Below are 26,954 nucleotides of genomic sequence, written 5' to 3' on the forward strand. Positions count from 1 at the left end.
AGTGCTTCCTACATCAGCCTGTTGACATCTCCTGGAGAGTTACATCTTGAGAATTCTGGGCCACCTACAGCATCCCCCTTTTCCCCCCAGCCCAGCATCATCACAGTGTTTTTCTGGTAGTAAAAAAATCGAATTAAATTATCACAAAACAATTAACAATGATAGCAGGCTTGCGACGTTTCAAGGTTTCAAGGTATGGTTCCAAGGCCAAACTTTTGAGGTTTTTCTTACATCCAGAAGAAAAGGGGCAACAAAGCTAGTAAAGGGACTAGAGGATCTCAGCTATGGGGAAACACTACAAGCATTGTACTTATTCTCTCTGTAGGGGAGACACATATGATAGTGATACACAAATACCATACTGGTGACCCTAGCATAGGGAAAAAAAACATTTCTGTTAAAGGGAGTTTAAAAAGACACGTGGCCTATCGCATAAATTGGAAGAGAAGCGGTTTAACCGTAATCTGCATAGAGGACTCTTTACTGTCCGAGCAATAAGGATGTGGAATTCTCTTCTGGCATCTCTTTTCAACCTCACCGTCTACGTAACTAAGAAATGCTATGGTGTCGTAGCTGGGAAGAATTGGAAATCTTACAGTCCGACACTCCAGGAAGTGTCAATATTTTTGACAGATTTGCGGGCTGCATGCTGCAGCAGAAAGTGCTTCTTTAATTAGGACTAACAGGACCACCGATAAAGGAGTACCAATGGTCTTCCTGTAGGGAGCCGGGCCTGCAGGGGGAATTGGATGTGGCTTGTCGGTGCGGGGGGGGGGGGGAGTGGGGGGGGCAATTACTGGAACTGATTCCATGTATGACTTTCACTGCAGCAGATGAAAGCTGGATTTTCCTCCTCTCCCTCCAGCTGGCTTTTAGCTGCTGTACAGAGAGCCATACAGGGGATCAGTTCCAGTAAGTGACCCCCCTCCACAACAATCACCCGCCCTGTGCACCATCCTCTTCCCTCTGCTGCCCAGGCCCCACTGTGTGACCCCCCCCCCCCCCTCCACAGTGCTGCAGGCTTATTAATGTATTTTTCAAACAGCAGCCCTGATGACTAATATAGAATGCCTTCCGAACTTCAGTTGTCAGGGTAAAATCTGGTGACTAGACCCTTTTAAACAAATAGTGTGAGTTTATTTCTATGGGCTGTGGATAATATATTCCTCTACTGACATAGTGATACGACTCTCCAGAAATGAAGGAATACAGCTAATATTATAAGCACATTAATAGATGTATACATGGGTTTCTTCACAGTAATACAGTGTAAGTTACATTCCCTCATCCTTGTGAAAGCTGGTGATTCTATGCTATTTTGAAATTGCACCATGCTTAGTTATGTGACTGTCAAGCCACAGCAGAAATGCCTCCCAGTCTGAAACTGAACTTATATGCCACGTGCACCTGCAATGATCTGACACTGCGTCTTGGCCTGTCTTGACTCATATGCCCCTGTAAATTACAATGTTTATGTAAGGTGTAATATGGTAAAACATTTATGTGTGACCATGACACAGTACAACTCTAGTCAGTTTTGTTTCTTTGGTTTTTAATAAAATGGGGAAGGAATATAACTTCTGTTGGTAAGGTTACAGTCTGAATTTGGTAAGTAAGCTTTATCAAGGAAGGCAAAGCTTCATGTTCTCTGTATGGATTGATGATAACTTTATCAACGCTCGCCCATATTACATGGATGGCATAAATTAGGCAGCAAGTAGACTAGTAGAGGAAGTTGGAGGTCTATGGTTGGGAACCCAGGTACGGAGGTATAAATGTCTATTGTATACAGGTGGGTTAACAGTAATCTGTTTTGTATGGACCACAACTGTGCAACTGAAGTTAGACAATACAAGCATTTGCTCAGAAGCAGTGAATAAATAGGCTAGGCCAGTGATGGTGAACCTTGGCACTCCAGATGTTTTTTGAACATCTGAAATGATTCTTCTGCAGGGTCTGGAGCCTGATACCTTGGTCCAGAAGGTCTGAGAGGGCCAGATGGAGATCTGCTTGTTTCTGACATTTTTCTGCTTGTTTCTGACACATTTTTAACCTCTGCAGCTCTTTGCATGTGTCTAGCTCATCCAGAGTCTAAAGAGGTTTTAAACAATCTCTTAGGCTGAGTTCACACTATTGCCAATCCTCATAGCAGGAGATTGTGACCGGCTCTCTATGGAGAGCTCCAGCTCCAGTTGAGAGTATAATCAATCAGAATCAGACTATAGACATTTTAGCCACCAGTTATAAATGTATGCTTAATAACTTTAGTGCCTAGCCCAGTGATGGCGAACCTTGGCACTCCAGATGTTTTGGAACTACATTTCCCATGATGCTCTGGTACCTTGCATTGTAGTGGAGCATCATGGGAAATTGCCAGGCACTAAAGTTATTAAGCATACATTTATAACTGGTGGCTAAAATGTCTATAGTCTGATTCTGATTGATTATACTCTCAACTGGAGCTGGAGCTCTCCATAGAGAGCCGGTCACAATCTCCTGCTATGAGGATTGGCAATAGTGTGAACTCAGCCTAAGAGATTGTTTAAAACCTCTTTAGACTCTGGATGAGCTAGACACGTGCAAAGAGCTGCAGAGGTTAAAAATGTGTCAGAAACAAGCAGAAAATTTTCAGAAACAAGCAGATCTCCATCTGGCCCTCTCAGACCTTCTGGACCAAGGTATCAGGCTCCAGACCCTGCAGAAGAATCATTTCAGAGGTTTTACTCCAACCTGCTCACTGTCCCATTACCCAAAGGGACTATTCTTCCCTTTGGAACCTCAAAGCCAAGTATACATTTGGGTCCAAAAATTGTCTCCTCTCACCAGTGGGACTTTCTGGCTTCTGTGAACAGTTACGTACATGTGCCCATCTTTCCAGTACAGGAACATTTTCTGAGGTTTGCTGTAGGACCACTGCACTACCAACTTTTGGCCCTGCTTTTTTAACTGTCTTCTGATCTTCAGGTGATATACAAGGTGTTGGCTTTTGTGTTGGTCCGCCATCACAGAAGCTTAGGTGTAAGCTGAGACTTCAGAAATTGTTGCTGCAACAGATTCATCAGGAGTATCTGGGTCTGATCTTGGACATGTCTCAGAGTGTTCATTCCATGAGATAAACATCAGACTCTGCAGTCTCAAGTTTGAACTCTACAATCCAGAAGCTGTCTGCCTTTGCATTACAGTTTGGGGACTGATAGTTGCCTCTTTCAAGGCAGTCCCTTTTGCCCCATTTCACCCCAGACATCTGCAACACAGCATTCTGTTATTGTGAGAAAAATTGGTCCACTGTCTGGACAAGCCAATTTGGTGGACACCAAAGACAAGGCTATCCCTGGCATAATGGATCAGAAATCTGTTGCAGCCGTCAGGGAAGTCTTTTCTTCCTGTCTATTGAAGAATTCTTATGAAGAGTGCAGATCTTTTGGGTGGGTGGGGGGGAACCTAGGCTTAGGGGACTTGGACATCAGACTAATCTCGTCTCCCAATAAATATGTTGGATCTTCTGATGATTTGGGTGATTTACTGTCCCTTCCATGTTGGGAAAACCTGTTGGAGGGCCATCGATCCAGATTCAGTCAGGCAATGTCACAGTGGTGGCATACATCAACTATCAGGGAGGAACCAGAAGTCTCACTATGACAATGGGCAGAACTTCTGGGCAGAACTTCACCTTGTCAGCCATGTACATTCCAGGCAAGCAGATTTTCTTAGCTGGCAGCATATAAACCCAGGAGAGTGGTTTCTACATCCAGAGGTGTTCCAAGACCTGTGTTATGGATGGGCTGGATGGGTTTGTAGACAAGTGCAGGGGTACACAGGATCTTTTGGTGGCTCTGTGGGAACAGTACACCCTGTTCTATGCCTTTCCTAGGCTATTCAGCAGGATTGAGATGAAACTCATTCTGGTGACCTTCACTTGACAGCCGTGCAGGAGCAGCTGTATTGGTCAAAATGCATACTGTCTGCATTTGGGGATTTGCGGGGCTTCTACACAGCTGTCAAATTTTAATAGAGGCAGGGTTTGCTTCCTCATTTGCCTCCAGCAAGGAGAACAGTGGGCAGCACACTGGTAACATCATTAGGTACACCAAATCCCTGACACTTGCAGTCAGAGACAGCAGTGCCTTGGATATCACACAGCAGATATACAGCAAAGAGGCCATAGGCACATAAGTACATAGGCAGCCTTACATACCTGGTTGTGCACTGCTATTTTTGCAGGAGGAATTCCAGAGGAAATGTATATTTTCAGGGTACTTCTTAGGCACGATTAACATCTTTTAAATGTTCCCTATCACAAATCTTTATTTTTTATTTTTTTAGTTTGGTCCACTACAGGCTTTATTTCAAAAACAAATTTGAAGCGCAAAGCCAAAAGACTTGCACAGTGTTAAGCACAACCGACTTATGGGTCTGCTTTTAGCATGGTATATAATTATAAATTAAATTGTAGGGACAGACTCTAAATTTACACTTTGCTCATACAGAAAGTTAAGTGTACACTTATACGGTAAATATAGCAACTCTGTAATTATCTCTGCATAAACAGCATGCATGATATGCTGTAAGTGAATTGCTACTTTCAGAGGTTTTTTTTGGTCTGCTTAAACCTAAATATAAATCCTACAAAACAATGTAGTTATGGGCACTTTATATTGAAATAATGTGTTGCTCAATGGTCTGTATTGTGTGCTAAAATATATTCAGGAGAACAATAAAGAAGTGCTTAAATTGTTCATTGGTTAAAAAAAACGGTGTTATTTAAAACATAATTACCACAAAGTGCAGCAAAACAGCACCTGAACAATAGCAATTTAAATGTTAGTAGATACGATACAAGGTTATATAACTATCGGTATATGCATTCCTCCATAATCACCAGTCCATAATTAGGAGGCAATTTACTTACTATCTAACCAAAAAGTTGGCCTTTGTCCTTAAAGTAAAAAAGTAATATACAGTGGTGTGAAAAAGTGTTTGCCCCCTTCCTCATTTCCTGTTCCTTTGCATGTTTGTCACACTTAAGTGTTTCGGAACATCAAACCAATTTAAACAATAGTCAAGGACAACACAAGTAAACACAAAATGCAATTTGTAAATGAAGGTGTTTATTATTAAAGGTGAAAAAAAATCCAAACCATCATGGCCCTGTGTGAAAAAGTGATTGCCCCCCTTGTTAAAACATACTATAACTGTGGTTGTCCACACCTGAGTTCAATTTCTCTAGCCACACCCAGGCCTGATTATTGCCATACCTGTTCACAATCAAGGCATCACTTAAATAGGAGCTGCTTGACACAGTAAGGTCCACCAGAAGATCCTTAAAAGCTACACATCGTGCCGAGACCCAAAGAAATTCAGAAACAATTGAGAAAGAAAGTAATTGAGATCTATCAGTCTGGAAAGGGTTATAAAGCCATTTCCAAAGCTTTGGGAATCCAGCGAACCACAGTGAGAGCCATTATCCACAAATGGCGAAGACATGGAACAGTGGTGAACCTTCCCAGGAGTGGCCGGCCGCCCAAAATTACCCCAAGAGCGCAGCGACGACTCATCCAAGAGGTCACAAAAGACCCCACAACAACGTCCAAGGAACTGCAGGCCTCACTTGCCTCAGTTAAGGTCAGCGTTCATGCCTCCACCATCAGGAAAAGACTGGGCAAAAATGGCCTGCATGGCAGAGTTCCAAGGAGAAAACCACTGCTGAGCAAAAAGAACATCAAAGCTCGTCTCAATTTCTCCACAACACATCTTGATGATCCCCAAGACTTTTGGGACAACATTCTGTGGACCGATGAGACAAAAGTGGAACTCTTTGGAAGGTGTGTGTCCAAGTATATCTGGCGTAGAAGGAACACTGCATTTCATAAAAAGAACATTATACCAACAGTAAAATATGGTGGTGGTAGTGTGATGGTCTGGGGCTGTTTTGCTGCTTCAGGACCTGGAAGACTTGCCGTGATAAAAGGAACTATGAATCCTGCTGTCTACCAAGAGATCCTGAAGGAGAATGTCCGACCATCTGTTCGTGTACTCAAGCTGAAACGAACTTGGGTTCTGCAGCAGGACAATGATCCTAAACACACCAGCAAGTCCACCACCGAATGGCTGAAGAAAAACAAAATGAAGACTTTGGAGTGGCCTAGCCAAAGTCCTGACCTGAATCCTATTGAGATGTTGTGGTATGACCTTAAAAAGGCTGTTCATGCTCGTAAACCCTCTAATGTAACTGAATTAGGACAATTCTGCAAAGATGAGTGGGCCAAAATTCCTCCAGGACGCTGTAAAAGCCTCATTGCACATTATCGCAAACGCTTGGTTGCAGTTGTTGCTGCTAAGGGTGGCCCAACCAGTTATTAGGTTTAGGGGGCAATCACTTTTTCACACAGGGCCATGATGGTTTGGATTTTTTTTCACTTTTAATAATAAACACCTTCATTTACAAATTGCATTTTGTGTTTACTTGTGTTGTCCTTGACTATTGTTTAAATTGGTTTGATGTTCCGAAACACTTAAGTGTGACAAACATGCAAAGGAACAGGAAATGAGGAAGGGGGCAAACACTTTTTCACACCACTGTATATGTTGGTACTTACTGTAAATAGCTGGCACTTCCAAGTGCTTGCACACTACCTTGGCTCCCTGTGAAACATCTTGGGAACCTCAATATATAGGGCAATCTGTTACTCAATTACTGAGCTTCCAGGCCACTGGTGTTGTATCTGCTCTTTGTCACTTATATGTCTTATGGACTGTGCACACGATCAGAAAATCATAAGAAAATTTCAATTTTCTAGAGCCGGTCAGGAAAGTCCATCCAATATTATCCGATAGGACAATCACGAAAATGTTTTTCTCGTACAATACCAGATTGTACGATTTGCATTTAATCAGTACAGTTGTTCAAAATTACAATTACAAATGCACTACAGCACATTACATAGCTTCCGAATTTTAATTCTGTCGTACGAGAATTTTCATAACTTTTGTAAACTTTTCATTTTTGATATGAGATTATCATACAAAAGAAACTGACGATCATTTGTGTGTACCAGGCATAACACTTGGTGGGTAGAGCCTCTCATTCATTAAAGTGATTAGTCAATGGTAAAGCAATGATTAAGGGCCAATGGCGCATAAAGATCTAATCTTTTACTGGTCCTTGGAAGCTCTATATGGGAGCAAAGGCAGCTTCCAACCATCTGAAGAGGTTTTCTTTTTATAGTGAGCCAGTTTGAAAATTCTTCCCCTTACAGGTTTGATTTAGTTTTAGAGTGAAAGGTGGAAGCTCTAAAAAAATCTAACAGTTGTTAATTCTCCTTGGATTTTTTTGAGTGTATGTTTGCATGTTTATCAGCCGATCATTTACTGTATATATCTTTTCATAAAAACAATATTAAAAAAGATTAAATGAAAAACAATACCATGACACTTTTTGTTAAAAAGAAAGTCCAGCACTGCCTGATCTCTTGTTCACTGCTAGTTTATAAAAAATTAAAAATAAAACGTACAAATATAGGTTAGGAGAGAGGGGTTTGTGTTTCTCCTCTGAGTCATTCAGCTGTGTATTTGATATTCTAGTATTCAGGTGTATTCACCGTAGAACTGCAGAATAATCTTCAGCATACCACCTGCTATATTAACCACTTTCAGACCGGACCATTTTGCTGGTCAATGACCAGAGGTCTTTTTACAATTTGGCACTGCGCTGCTTTAACTGGTAATTGCGCGGTCATGCAATGTTGTACCCAAACAAAATTTGCGTCCTTTTCTTCCCACAAATAGAGCTTTCTTTTGATGGTATTTGATTGCCTCTGCGATTTTTATTTTTTGCGATATAAATGGAAAAAGACCGCAAATTTTGAAAAAAAAAAGATATTTTCTAATTTTTGTTATTAGAAAAATCCAATAAACTCAATTTTAGTCATACATTTAGGCCAAAATGTATTCAGCCACATGTCTTTGGTAAAAAAAAAGTCAATAACTGTATATTTATTGGTTTGCGCAAAAGTTGCCACATCTACAAACTAAGGTACGTTTTCTGGAATTTACGCAGCTTTTAGTTTACGACTGCCTATCTCATTTCTTGAGGTGCTAAAATGGCAGGGCAGTACAAACCCCCCCCCCCCCAAATGACCCCATTTTGGAAAGTAGACCCCCTAAGGAAATTGATAAGTGGCATGTTGAGCCCATTGAATATTTTATTTTTTTGCCTCAAGCGATTGAATAATGACAAAAATTTTTTTTTTTTTTTTTTTTTTACACAAAGTTGTCACTAAATGATATATTGCTCACACATGCTATGGGCATATGGGAAATGACACCCCAAAATAAATTTTGCTGCTTCTCCTGAGTACGGGGATACCACATGTGTGGGATTTTTTGGGAGCCTAGCCGCGTACGGGGCCCCGAAAGCCAAGAACCGCCTTCAGGTTTTCTAAGGGCGTAAATATTTGACTTCACTCCTCACTACCTATTACAGTTTTGAAGGCCATAAAATGCCAAGATGGCACAAAACCCCCACAAATGACCCCATTTTAGAAAGTAGACACCCCAAGCTATTTGCTGAGAGGCATGTTGAGTCCATGGAATATTTAATATTTTGCCACAAGTTGCGGGAAAATTACAAACTTTTTTTTTTTATTTATTTTTTTCACAAAGTTGTCACTAAATGATATATTGCTCACGCATGCCATGGGCATATGTGAAATGACACCCCAAAATAAATTCTGCTGCTTCTCCTGAGTACGGGGATACCACATATGTGGGACTTTTTGGGAGCCTAGCCGCGTACGGGGCCCCGAAAACCAAGCACCGCCTTCAGGCTTTCTAAGGGCGTTACAGTTTTGAAGGCCATAAAATGCCAAGATGGCACAAACGCCCCCCAAATGACCCCATTTTGGAAAGTAGACACCCCTAAATTTAGGGGTACACTAGTGAGACTAGGTAATAAATGGCGGGTGCCCTGAAACTATAAAAAAATAACTAACCAACCAGCGTCACCTGTAACAGTTATATGGTGATCACTGGTGAAAGGGTTAACTAGAGGGCAATCAGGGGGCTTTATGCGGTAGTATATGGGGGTCCCTGGCGCTATAAAAAGTTGCGGCGAACCTAAATACCTACCTGCCTAACTAGCGTCACCTGTGACACTAATACAGCGATCAGAAAATGATCGCTTATTATGCTGGGTTCACACTGGAGCGATGCAGGAACGCCACGAATCCGCGGCGGGTTCCCGCATCGCATGCCTCCCGGCGGCAGTTCACACTGCCCTATGCGAACTGCTGGGAGTGTCAGTGAAATGTTAATGACACCCCCAGATCAGTTCGCATATCGCAGTGCGATCTGCAAACTCGGATCGCATGGTGTGAACACCCATGCGATCCGATTCTGCTGCGGACCAAAAAAAGGGTCCCGTGCGAATTTGCGGCGGGTGCGGCGCGAATTCAGCCATACTATCTGTATGGCTGAACTCGAATCACACAGAGATCGGATGTGATTTGCACTGCAGTGCGGTGCGAATCACATTCGTTCTCATAAACCGCTGCAATGTGAACCCAGCCTTAGTGACACTGGCGACGGGGGGTGATCACGGGGTTAAACCTTTATTGGGGGGGTTAGGGGGGCACATTAGAACTAAAGGGGGCTAACCCTAACTGCCTTAACAGTTATTACAGTCACAAATGACACCAATGCAAAAAAAATAAAAAATGCAATTGGTGTCACTGTGACTGGGGGGGCAGGGGTAATTGGGGGGTAAAGGGGGGGTGTGAGTGTGCCTGGCATGTTCTACTGTACGTGTGGTGTTGGTGCAACTCACCGATCCTCTCTCCTCGGTGCCGGAACGAAAAATACCGACACGGAGGAGAGATCACATCACTTCCTCTCCTGTGAGGAGAGGAAGTGATGTCACGGAGCATTTCTATTCGTCGGGAGCGATCGCAAGGGGGTGGCCATGAATGAATGGCCGCCCCCTCATCCCGGATCGCTCCCGAACGAATGCCGACCGCCGCAGGCACCGGGGGGGGGGCGATCGGGCCCCCCACCCGCGGGAAGGCAGGGACTTATATATACGCCCATATGCCTGCCCGTGCCATTCTGCCGACGTACATCGTCGTGCGGCGGTCGGCAAGTGGTTAAAATGTAAAATATTAACTATTCTTTTCAAATGTTTCATATTTACCTGAATTAACCAAAATTATTTATTCACCCTCCCAATAAGGTGCATATGCATCAATAAATATTACCAAACATCAAATGTGTGACAAGTGAATAAAGTGCTAAAAAGTTCCAAAGAATGTAAACAAAAAGTGAAGTCCCATGAATACTCTGTAGTGTCCAAACGCCTCTGTGATCAGAATCACCCGTGACTTGTTGTGTCTCCTCTTCACCAACAATCCCACGTCCACCCTACTCACCAGAGGAGCATATTGACCCCTATTATAGGTAGTCAAAGACAGCAAGGTTAGATGTTTCTACTTGAAGGGAAAGACAGCCCAGGGCAAGTTGTCGCTGACACTGCTAGTACCTATAATCATAGGTACTCGTACCGGCTCATGTAGAGATAAAAAAAGAAAAAAAAAAGAAGCCTCTCATGGTGCAGTATATACAAAATGTATTTAAAAACATTTAAAAAAGGCAACATAATTTGAATTAATTCACCTTTGCTCTGGTGTTGAGTTATTCACCAATGTATCTTCACATTAAATTTTTACCTGACTAAAACACATGCATATGCACAAACACCCTAACATTCTCTTATGCCGCATACACAAGACCGGACTTTTTGACAGCAAAGATCCGACGGAACGAATCCGACGGACAATTCGATCGTGCGTGGGCTCCATCGGACCTTTGCTGTCCAAAAATCAGATGGACTTTAGAAATAGAACATGTTTGAGGGCGGCACAGTGGTGTAGTGGTTAGCACTCTCACCTAGCAGTTAAAAAAGGGTCGCTGGTTCAAATCCCAACCACGACACTACCTGCCTGGAGTTTGCATGTTCTCCCTGTACCCTGCGTGGGTTTCCTGCAGGTACTCCAGTTTTCTCCCACACTCCAAAGATATGCAGGTAGGTTAATTGGCTTCTGTCCAAAAATTGGCCCTAGTATATGAATGAGGACCTTGGATTGTGGGCTCCTTGAGGGTAGGGACCAATGTGAGTGTGCAATGTACAGGGATAGGGGTAGACACTCCCTCAGGTTGAACTGGATGGACTAGTGTCTTTATTCAACCTTAGAAACTATGTTTCACATTTTTTTGCCGGAGTTCCGCCGGACCCAGTTCCTATTGAGAAATCCGCTCGTGTGTATGCTAGTCCAACAGACAAAAACCGACGCTAGGGCAGCTATTGGCTACTGGCTATGAACTTCCTTATTCTAGTCCAGTCGTACATCACGTTCTAATCCGTCAGATTTTGGTGTAATTGTGTGTGGCCAAGTCCGTTCATTTGGAAAGTCCGTCGGAACTCCGCCGAAAGTCAGTTGGAAAGACTGCTCGTGTGTACGCGGCATTAGACTCACTTGGACTGCCAAGAAAATGCCTAGTTTGCCCATAGGACTGTGCCTACTAGTAACATTGGAATGGTAGACATTCTTTTCAGACATATCAAGCATATTTGAGGCTCATTCAGATGAGCATAATTTTGCACAATGTAAAATACAGCATCTTACTGACAGAACCTGGCAGTAAGGTCCTGTGTTTTTAGCTATGCGTACGCTGTATGCATGTAACATTTGTGTTATGTTTAAATGTGTACATAGGCCGCCACCAGCCAACATGTACAAATCAACAATCTGTAGTCATACTTGAATGATTACACACTAATAATAGCCACCTTCTACCTAGTGTCCTTAGTTTCTAGGACTCAGACAGCTTTAGGCACCTAGTGTCCTTGGTTGCTAGGACACAACACTACAACAACTCCACAATAAATGGATATGGGCTCACTCCCTCCTTAATTAGTGATTCTATACTATGGAGAAGGTTAGGCTTATTCAAAAATTGGAAAACATTTAAACAAATTTGCTGTCCCCTCAAAATAACTCAACACACAGCCATTAATGTCTAAACCGCTGGCAACAAAAGTGAATACACTCCTAAGTGAAAATGTCCAAATTGGGCCCAATTGGCCATCTTCTCTCCCTGTTGTCATGTGACTCATTAGTGTTACAACGTCTCAGGTGTGAATGGGGAGCAGGTGTGTTAAATTTGGTGTTATCGCTCTCACTCTCTCATACTGGTCACTGGAAGTTCAACATGGCACCTCATAGCAAAGAACTCTCTGAGGATCTGAAAAAAAGAATTGTTGCTCTACATAAAGATGGCCTAGGCTATACCTTTGCTACCCCTCAAACAGTTTCCTGAAGACAAGCAGACTTAGGACATGGATTACTGGAATCATGTCATGTGGTCTGATGAGACCAAGATAAACTTATTTGTTTCAGATGGTGAAAGCGTGTGTGGCGGCAACCAGGTGATGTGTAGAAAGACAAGTCTTATCTACAGTCAAGCATGGTGGTGGGAGTGTCATGGTCTGGGGTTGCATGAGTGCTACCAGCACTGGGAAGCTACAGTTAATTGATGGAACCATGAATGTCAACATGTACTGTGACATACTGAAGCAGAGCATGATCCCCTCCCTTCGGAGACTGGGCCGCAGGGTAGTATTGCAACATGATAACGACCCCAAACACACCTCCAAGACGACCACTGCCATGCTAAAGAAGCTGAGGTTAAAGGTGATGGACTGGCCAAGCATGTCTCCAGACCTAAACTCTATTGAGCATCCGTGGGGCATCCTCAAATGGAAGGTGGAGGAGCTCAAGGTCTCTAACATCCACCAGCTCTGTGATGTCATCATGGAGGAGTGGAAGAGGACTCCAGTGGCAACCTGTGAAGCTCTGGTGAACTCCATGCCCAAGAGGGTTAAGGCAGTGCTGGAAAATAATGGTGGCCATCAGGGTGGATTTGATTTAAATCACAAGTAAAAAGGCTTGTTTTAAATCAACTCGATTTAGATCATAATTTTTAAAGAGCAACTGTCATCTCTGTCCTGCAGCGGCTCCATTTCTGACCCGCTGTTGATACACCAACAGTCTCATTCACTTTAATGGGATGGCTGGTGATGCGCAGTGACACAACAAGGGAAGGGATGTGGCGGCAGCAGGTGAGTGGATGCCCGCTAACAGGCACTGCCATGATGGATCTGAAATGACAGGTGCTCTTTAAATGTAAGGACTCATTCTTGCTGGTAGTTAGAATCTTTAATATTTGCAAACAAAATGAAGGTTTCCTATTTAGAATAATAAGCTGTCAGGTTAGTAAAACAACGATATCAGAACCGATTCAATCATACACATTGTAGTGTAAATAGATTTGCAAAACAATGGGATAAAGTAATATTCCTGAACTGTGGTTTATCTCATGGTTACTGTGAAACTGTGTGAATGCATAAATGCAGTGCATGTTATCTCAGCTTGCAGAGCTTGGATTCATTGAATACGTTTACCAAAAATGTAAATATTGCAGAATATACAGCCTCATGCTACATAACTAAGCTCCATTTCATGCTGAATAAACTAAATTATTAATGTGTCTTAAATAGAAGACTATCTTTAGATTTTCACTCCAAAAGCATTTTATTAAAATAAATTTGATAAAAATCCAAAAAATCGATTCAAATCAAAAAAATCTGACTTTTTTGATATTTTTTTAAAAAAAAGCATTGATTTATATCCTCCCTGGTAGCCACACAAAATATTGGGTGCAATTTGGACATTTTCACTTAGGGGTGTACTCACGTTTGTTGCCAGCGGTTTAGGCATTAATGGCTAAGTGTTGAGTTATTTTGAGTGGGCCGCAAATTTACACTGTTATACAAGCTGTATACTCACTACTTTACATTGTAGCAACGTGTCATTTCTTCAGTGTTGTCACATGAAAAGATATAATAAAATATTTACAAAAATGTGAGGGGTGTATATATATATGCCAATTTTTGTTTTTATGAGAAATACAGACCTTACAGGATTCTATTGTGCATTTTGTTTTGTACACTTGCTAGTGACCTTGGTTTTTAGGACACAGACGGCCCACTCCCTGGCCTCTTAGCCTTGTGGTCTCCTTGCACCCTGTGCTCTTTCACTCCTCTGAGACCTCCAAATTTCCTCGGTCCTCTGGACTCGCCTAGTTGTCTCAACTATCCCAGTCCCCCAGACTCACTTTGCCGTCTCGACTCTCAGTTCTATGGGCACAGAATCCATGCTCCAGAATTAGTTTATTGAGTAGAGTACACCTGCCTCTTTATGGGAGCTCTGAGTTATGGTCAGGTTCCTCATTATAAGGGTTTTGTGCACCTGTACTCGCAGCCTGCTGGTCTTCTGCAAGACCTGGGTACTGGGTTGGAGATATTTTCCCTCCCCAAATTCTATGAAAAGTCCAAAATCTGGAACCCAATCTCAGAATACCAAAATACAGAGAAAGATGTTAAAACTGTTTCCCACGCTCAAAACTGATATTCTGGAGTCCCACACTTTGCATTCATGTGAATCCTGTGTCCCTTTTTCCTACTTTTACACAGTGGCAGGGTCTCACATTGTCACACTGTGCACAGATGCATACAAAAATATGCGCTGTATGCATCTGCACACAATTTTTATTATAATATTATTATACAGGGTTTATATAGCGCCAACAGTTTACGCAACGCCTTACAATATAAAAGGGAGACAATACAGTTATAATACAATAAAATACAAGAGGATTAAGAGAGCCCTGGTAAAAGATTAGTTGGAGACGTGATAGGCTCACCACAGGACATGGTTCCAGTAATCCATGTCCTTAGTCTGCTTGTCTTCAGCAAACTGTTTGTGGGCTTTCTTGAGCATCATCTTTAAAAAGGGTTTCCTTCTGGGACGACAGCCATGCAGACCAGTTTGATGCAATGTGCGGCATATAGTCTGAGCACTGACAGGCTGCTGCTCCACTCCTTCAACCACTGCAACAATGCTGGCAGCACTCATACGTCTCTTTCCCAAAGTCAACCTCTGGTTATGACACTAAGCACATGCAATCAACTTCTTTGGTTGTCCATGGCGAGGCCTGTTTTGAGTGGAACCTGCCCTGTTAAACCGTTGTATGGTCTTGGCCAGCATGCTGCAGCTTAGTTTCAGGATATTGGCAATCTTCTTATAGCCTGGGCCATCTTTGTGTAGAGCACTAATTCTTTTTTTTCAGATCTTCAGAGTTCTTTGCCATGAGGTGCCATGTTGAATTTCCAGTGACCAGTATGTCAGAGTGAGAGTGATAACACCACATTTAACACACCTTCTCCCCATTCACACCTGAGACCTTGTAACACTAACGAGTCACATGACACCAGGAAGGGAAAACAGCTAATTGGGCTAAATTTGGACATTTTCTATGGGGGTGTGCTCACTGTTGTTGCCAGCGAGTTAGTTTGAGTGGACAGCAAATGTACACTGTTATACAAGCTGTACACTCACTACTTTACATTGTAGCAAAGTGTCATTTCTTCAGCGTTGTCACATGAAAAGCTATAATAAAATATTTACAAAAATGTGAGGGGTGTGCTCCCTTTTGTGAGATACCGTAACATAAATATCATAGGAAATGTATATGGTGTGATATAAAAGGATACAGAGAGCCAGTACAGTTTCCTAAAATGTATTAAATGTTCACTCTACCCCAAAAATCTACCAAATGCTGGAGAATTAATGTAAGCCTATGGCCAAACTATAAACATTAAATAGGAAAGAAATGTTTTAATGTGGGTAAATGATCTACTCTAAATGCACCACATCAACCAATCAAATGGAGAATGGTTATGTCAATATGTTTTTTTTAGGTGCCATACACAAAGAATGTGAGAAGAAATACAATTACACAACTTACTGATATACAAGATTACAATTCGTTAAAAGAAATAGGAAGTATAAACACATCTCAGTTATTCTATCATAGTATATTCCTGTCTCGAGTCAGGAGGGTGCTGTTTGTTCCAACACACACTGAGTCCAAAGGTAAATACCATATCTTGCTCAATCTCTATTTCAGTTCTTGAATGCTTGCCATCAGCCTTGGACTCAGAAGTTAGGCGTCTTCTTGTGTTCATTTAATTATACATCTTGCTTTTTCTGTGTTTCCGGCGGTCACACCATACCTCGTTGCCACACCTATCCTTATTGGGCATGGCCACTCCATTTTTGCCTGTACACAAACAGTGGTCTTTAAAATCCCCTGAAGAAGCCTTGACAGGTGAAATATGTTGGGAACACGTCTGTGATACTGCTACATATGTGAATATACTATGATAGTATAACTGGGATGTGTTTATGCTCCCTATTTCTTTTAACTAGTTTTAACCTTGTATATCACATTCTTGTCACATTCTTTGTGTATGGCATGTAAAAAAAACCATATTGCTACAACCATTCTCCATATGAACAATAAATGTTTACTTAACCTTAACAAACAGTAAAATAATTTGGTAACAGCCATCCCTGACCTTTCTATCTACAGACACTGTGGAGCAATTCATCCCCAAAGATCCCAACAAAGAACGAGCTTGCAATCACACTTAATCTGAGTGTCCTTGGTCATTTTTCAGGTGTTTTTGCATGTTTTTGTGGCTGTCTGATGCTTGAGTGTTTTCATTTTTTCTGATGTAAAGCTATGTCAGATGTCGACAGGCACAAATAAAAATCATAGGATTTTGGATGTTGAGAATTTTGGAGCTTCAAGTTACTAAACGCTCATGTGTAAATGGGGCTGTGAGATGTTCTAAAGTTGTCATGCCTGAGCCTCTGTTGCAAATTTGAGGATGAATTACTTCACAGTGCTTACACCTACAGAAGTCAGTGGGTTTGTATTAAAGCTAATTTCAAGATGGTTAAGAATTTTTCAGTGAATTTTATTATTTTTAACCAGGCCACAGATTCACTTAACACAATCAAACCTTTTGCATATCCCCCAGAGACATGTGGTGAGATCTTGAGCACTAAGGTTTGTGCAACTTCTGTTACTATTCGAAGAATCTCACTCTGCCCTTTTGATATTTTTTGTATTGACTTTATATTATGAAGAAAGTTTAAGAAAATAAAAAAGTGGAATGGAACGCCCACATTTCTAAGGTAGGTGGAAGGGGAGTCAGGAACCATGTCTCAGGGGTCTTGACTCCCCAAGAGGTATTGGAATCCTGTGGGAGACCATAGGACCTTACTTGTAACTGGGGCATCATTTTTGGGTGGACATCATCAAGCCTGGCTTCAATATGACCTACATAAACACATCTTCATAACTGCTTTTGGCATTATGTAATGATCGCTGACCATGTAAGCAAACACATTCAACTCTCCTAGCATGATGGCATGATTTGATTTACTACATTGGCTGGTACTGCAGATAAAACCATTTCACTAACTTTTAAGAGTCCTCTCCTGCATTTTCCTCCTGCAACTATACCCTGCGCTGTTCTCATACTTTTTTGTTTTTGTTTTATAACGTTTCAGCTCATCCACCATACACCATGTGCTTTAGAGTGAAATTCTACCCACATGAGCCTTTGAAGATAAAAGAAGAGCTTACCAGGTATTTTATATATGTATGTGTGTCACGCTAGTTCGTTATGAGGCAAGGTACTGTGTCAAGTTGGTGGTTCAGTGGTGTTATCTTCAGTGATGTCAAGTACAACATGAAAATTTAGCTTGGGCATACATTTCACGCTAAAATATAACATTAATCATTTGTTTGCTGTTATAGTTGGTACGTGTTTGTTGTAAATAGGATGTATATTCTTGTTTTTTGTCTTCAATAATTCATTCAACCCAGTATATGTTTACAAGCATTCATTTTTAAGCAATCACCTGGTTTTTATCCCTGTGGGACACCTTCCCTGAGAGGATAGAGACTTGTCCATTTTATAACCATGCTTCTCCTCACTTTACATTGGAGATTAATTTTGCCTGAACCATGTATTCTTGTGGAGAATCCAGCAGCAGGTTGGTAACAGCATGACCCATGCATTAGGGACATACCTCTCCGTACTTTTACCCCTTGTAATTACCCCTTCTTTCCCTCTAATAATTCCTATTACCATTATTCACAAAATTTTTACCCTCTACCCAATAATCAGGCCACACAGGAGTTGGAGTATAAATGGCCATAGCAGCCTTTTATTAACACTCTTCAAACCAATAACTTCAATCACTTTATTAAATATATATATCAACTGTTTGGTAACGGTAATTTTAAAAGAACTCCCAGTCAGTTGGTCTTTGACGGTACCACGTTCCACCTTTTAAACATAACCTTTTTCCACCATTCCACTGCGGGACCACCTCTACCATACCAGGCCTCCGGCCGTTTATAAGCCTGGAGACAACCACCTTCCCGCAATGCCACCAAATCCCGTATTCCAGCCTACCCTTCCGCTGGGATACACCAAAAGGGAGGGCCCATATCCCTATGAGCTCCCCCCCACATTTCCATCATCTGTTTCCTTTTGCCCCATCAAAGACCAAAAGACACCGCCGCTACAGCTGCTATGACGACCCTCATCACCGAACCTGCAAGAAAAACAAAAACACCGACAACCAGCACGACCACAAACACAAAATACCATTTTATTATTTTTTTTTTTTTTGTTACGTAAGCACATCTCCATTTATGTATTCCCTTATTTCCGTCTTTCCTTCTTTCGTTATTTTTGTAGATATGTATTTCTGGCTATTTTTTTTTTTTTTTTATATATATTTATTTAATTATTCTTTTTTTTTTTTTTATAAAAATTTTTTTTTATAATTACAGGGCGGGTGGGTGGGCAACTCTCTTGTGAACTGAAACCACGCTGCCTCCTACGCTCCTCCCCTTCCTTTTATAATGCTCCGCCCCCCCTTCTTCCTTCTTTCTCTCCACCCTCACTTCTTTAGTTATCCTCATTTTATTAACCCCCTACGCTCTTCCCTCAGCATTAGTCATGTCCGGCCCTCCACCCAGCCTCTGGCTTAATTCCGTGCCTCTCTATACTTGAACTAAAGCCAATTATAACCACTTAATCTCCAGAAGATTTTATCCCCTTCTTGACCAGGCCATTTTTTGCTATTCGGCACTGTACTACTATAACTGGTAATTGCACGGTCAAGCAATGCTGTATTCAAACACAATTGATATCCCTTTTTCACACAAATAGAGCTTTCTTTTGGTTGTATGTAATTACCACTGGGTTTTTATTTTTTGTGATATAAACGAACAAAGCCCAATTTTTAAAAAAAATACCCAATATTTTTTACTTTCTGCTATAAAACATATCCAATAAAACAATAAAAAAAGGCCAAAATGTATTCTGCCACATGTTTTTGATAAAAATAATCCCAATAAGTGTATATTGATTGGCTTGTGAAAGTTATAGTGCCTACAAACTATGGGATTTTTTTTTTATACAACTAATGGTGGCGATCAGTGACTTATAATGGGACTGTGATAGTGCAACGGTCAATTTGACACTAACTGATGCTGGGGGAAATTATAAATGCAGCTGACATCACCACTGACATTACAGTGATCAGTGATAATACTATACACTATCATTGTACTAATGACACTGGCTGGGAAGAGGTTGACATCTAGGGCGATCAGGGGGTTAAAAGTGTGCCTAACTATGTACAATGTGTATAAAATGTACTACTTTTCATTAATGAGCTCTAAGTTTCTCATCCCTGCCTGGCAGAAATGACAAACTGACAAGTCACTCCCTCTGTACAGAGCTCTGTATTGCTTACTAACAAAGAGCTCTGGGCTGTGATTGCACACAGCTGATCAGCAGGTCCTGGCCCTGATTCATTGGCTGTGGCTTGCTGATTGTACACAGCAGGAGCCAGGTGGGGGCACGCATGCAAACACCATAAACGCAGAAGTATGCAGCAACAGGAAGGGGTGACGGTATATATCAAAAGTCTAAACAGACACTTGAGGTCTCACTTTTGAGACAGAGAAAGGGACCGTTGACAAAGATTCCCCAATCCCTTTCTTTGCAGCCTCAACTGCACTGGACAGTGAATGAATGGGAAGTGGCATGCTGAATGGCTTCCTGTTCATTTACAAACTGAAACATAGTAAACATAGTTTACTATGCTTCAGTAAAGAATGAACACAGGAGCGATCGGTACAGATCACTCACTGGGGTTACTAAAGGCAAATAGACTGTGCACAGTTGCACTGTGCAAGTGCAGTTGATTCAGAGCTTCAGAGCTTAGTAAATAAATTAAAGCTTCACTTTGCAAAGAATACCCAATCACATGCAAGGAACATAAAAAAACTGTATTTTTGCTACCCTGTTTCCCCTAAAATAAGACCTAGCGTGATTGTCGGTGTTGGCTGCAATATAAGCCCTACCACCCAAATAAGCCCTACTCTGTTTCCTCAAAAATAAGCCCTACCCTGAAAAGAAGACCTACAAGGACTTTAACTAGGGCTTATTTGGGGGGTAGGGCTTTTATTGCAGCTATCACCGACAATCACACTAGGTCTTATTTTAGGGGAAACAGGGTAGCACGGGATTGGGTGATGGAAGTCAGCACAGCTTCTGCTCATTTACTAAGCTCTGGAACAACTGCTATTGCAGAGTGCAACTTCACTTTGCAAAGTGAACAGTCTATTTGTCTTTAGTAAATCAACCCCACTGTGCTTTCTCAGAAATGGAAGGGGATGATAAATGAAATATTTACCGTCCCCTTCCCCCACATCTCTAGGAGAGGAAGGAAGCTGGCAGCACTACAGGGGGGAGACAAGAGTCACAATGAAGCCGGGGAAATTGGCACCACACCCTGTGCGCACGCCTATGGGTCGAAAGCAATTAAATTGAAATCTGGAGACACCTTACTGACAATGTCGAGATGCACACTCCTTTGTAGCCACATCCACGAAAACACATCCCAATTTTTAACATGCCCTTAAAAATTGGTCACAAAATTTTGGAGCAAGAAGCAGGCGTTAAAGGTATAAATGACAAAATGTGTCATGAATAGAGAAATGATGCAGTGCGCTACACGTGGCAGTGAATTGTGAGTTTGGCCAAATTAGCGTGAGGAGCTTGAAGGGGGCATGGGTAAATAAAACCTATTCTTCTCTGGGTTCCAGTGTGGGCACTTCTTCCTCAGCACAGACACAGATTCACATACCTGTCCACGATTATCTTCTATTCTGAGTTTTCAGATATTCAATGTTTTGGCTTCTGTTCAGCAGCATACTGCAGAACATTCCCCAGCCAAGAGTGTTAAAAATGAAAAATGATGGTCTTCAGAGTCTATTTTAGTCTAACGATATTCAAAAATGGAGCACAGGATGTCTGTTTGTTTAGCTTTGTAGAGCTGAACATTTGTACTGTTTCTGTATTTGCGAAATGGCTAATTTAGCAATGCAGCATTTGCCACTCACAGGGATTGAGCAATCTTATATAGCTTTATAGAAACAGAATCAAAGAGAATGTCATTTATTAATACGTACTGTATAAAAAAGGATGATAAACCTGCTAGTCAGCCTATTCAAAAGAGCCAAGGCCCTGCGAGAAGAGTTTGCTTGCAAAGTAGTAGAATTTTTGATGACTGATCCAGTTTTCCTCTCATCTCAGTTCTATCTCTATAGGGCAGAGGTATTAATAGTTGATTAGCGGGAGCTTCAAAGCCTATACTGTATATGTATTGTCAGTTGTCATACTGGCTGTTATTTAAGACTGTGGTGCAAATTGTTATCAAGTGCACTAACCCTGCGGCAGCTCATCTGCTTTTTACTTTCCAAATATATAGATTGATAAGGTAAAGGGTTGGGGCTCCATTACCGCTCTACTTTTGAAAATCCTAGTTGCCTAGCTGTGAAGTTGGCTTTTTAGCTTTATTACCAACACAGAAAAGGTATACATATCAGAAGTGTCAGAAGAACTTGTGTTCTTGGCCAATGATGTAAAGCAGGGACCTCCAAACTACAGACCTTGGACTGCATGCAGCCCTTTGCTAGCCTTAAAGTGGTTGTATAGTCATTTTTATGACTTTTACCTACAGGAAAGCCTATAATAAGGCTTACCTGTAGGTAAAAAAAAAATATCTCCTAAACCTGTACGGTTTAGGAGATATTCCCCTCACTTTGTCTAATTGAAATTTCAGACTGACCCATCAGCCAAGTAGAGTCGCTACTGATAAGTCATCCATTTATGTAAACAGCAGACTATACCGCAAAGTGGGGGCTTAAAAAACCTGAATAGTAGCTTGAAACCCCATTTAATGGCTTGTGAAGAGTGTGTAAATATTATTATTAGTTATTAAAGAAATAAAGTAATTACGGTATATGCAAAACCACTATACATACTTTTTAAGAGCATCCTGGGCCTTTTTTCTTGTGCATGTGATTGAAAATGAACAACTAAATGTCCCAATTAACCATTAAAAATAGATTTGCAGTGTGCCTTATTTCTTTATTTTCTGTATTTAAAAAAACACTGCTATATCACACAGCTTACATTGACTATTCACATATACCTCTGCCCCTACCCCTTAGAGGGGGTCATAGCAATGTGCCCATCATTGACTCAAAGAATTTTCATTTCACTGCTATGAATATTTGTTTGGTTGCCATACCAATGTATAGAACCTTACATTCAGTTTTCTATCCTTTACAATAGTATACAAACATGATGCAAACGAGGACCACATTCAAAGTTAGAATTTCAAAAATTCTAATAAGAAACAAGAACATTTTTGCATCCTGAGCCTTCGATTTTTCTCATGGATGAAAAATGATTAAAGGTGCACTGAATGGAAATTTTGGTACTGAAACCGAAAATTGAGGATGCACTTGGCCGAAACCAAAAATGAAATTTTTTAGAAAAATATATAAATTTATTTATAATTGTATTATATTCCACCTTTTTTTATTAATATCATGAATTTAAATGAATATGAATTTATTGTTGGTCATTATTGGCACCTTTAGCGCAAGAAAAGCTCAAGAAAATTGCATCCTTTAAATTCTATGTATGTCTTCACACTGGTCAGTTGCGCTCCCATTGTGGTGTTAAAAATAAAACTGCACCAAAAATTCACCTCCCCATTGAAATGCATTAAAAACGCAGCCAGGATGCATCAATAGCGCACCCGTGTTACATTTTTGATGCGGTTTTTGAGTCACACGACCTATGAAAAACAATCGTGGCAAAATCACATGCCTTATCAACGCCAATATCAGGACCTTTTTCTCTATCGGCAAAATACTGAAAACACAATTTTTGCCCAATATGTTTTGACCACCGAAATTAGGGTGCATCTCTAAGAATGATTATTGATTTGTCCTCCATTAGAAAGTTGATTTCCAGCACACTTTGGGGATGATTTACTAAAACTAGAACATCTGGTGCAGCCGTGCGTGGTAGCCAATCAGCTTCTAACTTCTGCTTGTGTGATTAACCTGGAAGCTGGTTCTATGCAGAGCTGCACCAGATTTTGCACTCTCCATTTTTAATAAATCAACCCCATAATTTATTGTTCTGTATTTATATAGCACTGCTATATCACACAGCTTACATAGACCAGTCACTTCTGTCCCTTACAGGGGGTCATAGCCAAGTGCCCATCGCTGACTCAAAGAATTTTAGTTCAACTTCAACACATTTTTGTTCAGTTGCAATTCCAATGTATAGAATTTTAATGTTCAGTTTTCTATCCTTTGCAATAGTATATAAATTCAATACCAACAGTTATTCCTGACTGAGGACCCTATTAACAGTTAGAATTTTGGTAATTCAGATAAGACACAAGAAAACGTTTCCATCCTGAGCCTTCGAATTTTCTCATGGTTGAAAAATTAACATCAATTTGTCCCCATTAACCATTGGAAAATCAAACAAACATAATAAAACAAAACGATATCGGTGTATGGCTAGCTACACTACCAATACTTTTACACACAGATTCAGGTGGAAGCTAGTCAAATCAAAACTTATACAAAAAGAACATGAAGATAGTGTCCCAGGTTGGTTTCCAACCCTAGAACCAGAGCCTTGGGCCAAGAACACCAACCACTTAGCCACCATGCTGTTTGTTGATTATATTGTATGCTACATGTTTAATGTATAATAATTCGTTCATCCAGTGGTTGCATACCGTAATTTATTTGATTGAGATGACTTTGAGTTTTGTTATATTGCCATTTGTACTTCAAAACAAAATGGACACAGAATTGCAACACGTAAAACTGAGAAAATAAATGAGTGTATACCAGTTTTTATAGAGAAAGAGCTTAGAGTAAGCTTTGGCAACCTGTTTAGCGTTGATTAACAGAGGGGGAATGTGCAGACTGGCAGACCTAATTAACGGCTGGCAACAACATGCCGTTCTCTTATGGTTTAAAAGAAATGAAAAGCCCTCCTTTCGGCTATATACTGTGTGTCCCATTTTAGTTGTCCATCTGTTACATGCTTTTGAACCTGGAGATGAGCAGGCAAGATAACCTAATTGAAAATATTTCTTGACATGCACAATAGCATATTTTTTCAGATTAATTTCAAAATGCTTATTACCATCATTGCATCTTGCTGCGTGGGAGAAACATCCCTTGAATCTGCTATAGAAAGCAGTCTAATTATGTCCACATCTAACAGGAGATTAAGCTAGCAATAAATATCTATATTTAATAGTGTGGTAGATCATATAATTGAAACACTGTATGAGGCAGACAGTTCCATTTATAAAGGCAGTATAACTATTGAAAATGATGCTCATCTTGTAGACTTTCAGTCGCAGGAGGTAAAATGAAATATGAGTGGTAGGTTTAACTAGATTGTAGCTAAAATTGCCATAATATACTGTAAAACAGCACTACTATATTATACACATAATATTTATTATTAAAAAAAATTACTTTTTCTTTAAGAAGCAACACACTTTTTTTTTACCTCCTCCCAAGCATCTATTTACCTAGACTTTGTATGTAGCAGTTTGATTTTCTGTTATGATATGATCTGTCCTCAGTTGGTTAATAGCACATTATAAACACACTGTAAAAAATATTGTGCTGGGTCAACTGAAAATAATCGAGGCAACTATTTTGCATCAGCTTTTTAAGTACTGTCAACTAAACTTATTTTTGTCTAACTCATTAGACTTTTCATGTTTTCAACTTTGTTGTTTTAAGTAAAGTCAACTCAATTTTTTTCAGTTTTTAGACCATAGTTTTTTAAGTTAGGAATACATGCCCTAACTTGCCTGGAACTAGTTTTAAGTAAAGCCGACTACATTTTTCCAGTTTATAGACCATATGTTTAAGTAAAGCCAACTTCATTAATCCGGTTTATAGACCATGGTTTAAGTAAAGCCAACAAATTTTTCCAGTTTCTAGAAAAGTTTAGGTTAGGAACACCTACAATAACATATTTATTTCAAGTACTTATATAGATAGCATTATCAATTTACACAGTGCTTTACATATACATTCACATCAGTCCCTGCCCTCAAGAAGCTTACAAGCGAAGATCCCTAACTTACATTTATACATACACATACTAGGACCAATTTACACAGGAACCAATTACCCCGCATGTCTTTAGAGTGTGGGAGGAAACCTATGCAGGCACAGGGGAGAACATGCAAACTCCAGGAGAGGTAGTGTCGTGGTCAGGATTCAAACCAGCAACCCTTTTGCTGCTAGAATGAAAGTGCTAACCATTACACCACTGTGCTGCCATAATACTTTGTTACTTAGTTACTTTGTTTGTTTTAGGTCATATTAACTTGTAACTTACTCAATTTTTCTTTTTAAGTTGGTAAAAGTTATTTTCCAAATGCATTTGATATATGTTTAAAGGTTTTTATATAAAAATAATACAATAAAATGTATTTTTTTTTAAAAAGGAATAGTCTCATGAAACAGGCTTTCAAAATATTTAATTAACATTTATTATTTATAAAGTTTTACAAATATAATAATATTAAAGCAGCATCAAATGTAAATGTTAACATTAAAAAAAAAGGCTCTTCCTCGGCTAACAAATATAACTGAAACACACACATGTAACATACAGTATATCTGTAAAGAACATAGAACACAGAATGCGAACGATAATTTGTTCCACGTTCACTCTTACCTTTCGTTAGCATTGCATGGCTTTGTAGTGACTTGGAAAAATTCTTGTCACTGATGGCACTCTTTTTTGTCCTGATGGGTCTCAAACATATTTCAACTGCCTTGTTCAGGCTTTCAAAGTTCCAAAAGATGTCAACCTCTTTAAAATATACAGCATCAAAACTCATGCGGTTGCACGTTTGGCAAACATATGCGTCCCGCAATTTCAGTCAAATGAAAAGATAATTTTTTTTAAGTAAATGTAACTGGAAATGCGCATACTTTAAAAGTTTTGTCTAGATTACTCAATATTATACATTATTTTTGCAAATATAAAAAGTGTGTTTTAAGATCTTCTGAAAATTAAGCAAGGTACTTAATAGGGTTGCACCGATACCACTTTTTGAAGACCGAGTACAAGTACCGATACTTTTTTTCAAGTACTCGCCGATAACGCTTACCGACTTTTTTTTAATGTCAAGTGACAGTTTTCAAAGCACAATACAGACTAACAATATCTTCTTTATAATTATGAAGAACTGTAACTGGCACCTATAAGGAGGCCCTAATATGCAGCAGCGCTGATGAGCACTGATAGGTGGCACTGACTGATGGCTGACTGATGGGCACTGATATGCGGCACTGATGGCTGGCACTTACTGATGGGCACTGATATGCAGCACTGATGGGTAGAACTTATGGGCACTGATAGGTGGCACTGGTATATGGCACTGATAGGTGGCACTTGTATGTGGCACTGATATGCGGCACTGATGGCTGGCACTGATGGGTGGCACTGATATGTGGCACTGACTGATGGGCACTGA

At 40.5% G+C, this 26,954-nt stretch overlaps 1 protein-coding gene across 2 annotated transcripts in view; it reads left to right on the top strand.

Annotated features, from left to right (window-relative positions):
- FRMD3 (FERM domain containing 3) overlaps positions 1 to 26,954 on the top strand; it is a 300,454-nt gene that overhangs the window by 176,239 nt on the left and 97,261 nt on the right. The window contains exon 4 of one of the 2 annotated variants that reach the window (XM_077474871.1): positions 17,535 to 17,613. The exons of the other annotated variant lie outside the window; for it this stretch is intronic. Coding sequence (XP_077330997.1) covers positions 17,535 to 17,613 — 79 coding nt within the window. The remainder of the gene's footprint in view (positions 1 to 17,534; positions 17,614 to 26,954) is intronic. 2 annotated transcript variants of the gene reach the window in all.

The sequence above is a fragment of the Lithobates pipiens genome, unplaced genomic scaffold, assembly GCF_037356315.1.
Source record: "Lithobates pipiens isolate NorthernLeopardFrog02 unplaced genomic scaffold, aLitPip1_a1.2 Scaffold_13, whole genome shotgun sequence".
Taxonomy (NCBI): domain Eukaryota; kingdom Metazoa; phylum Chordata; class Amphibia; order Anura; family Ranidae; genus Lithobates; species Lithobates pipiens.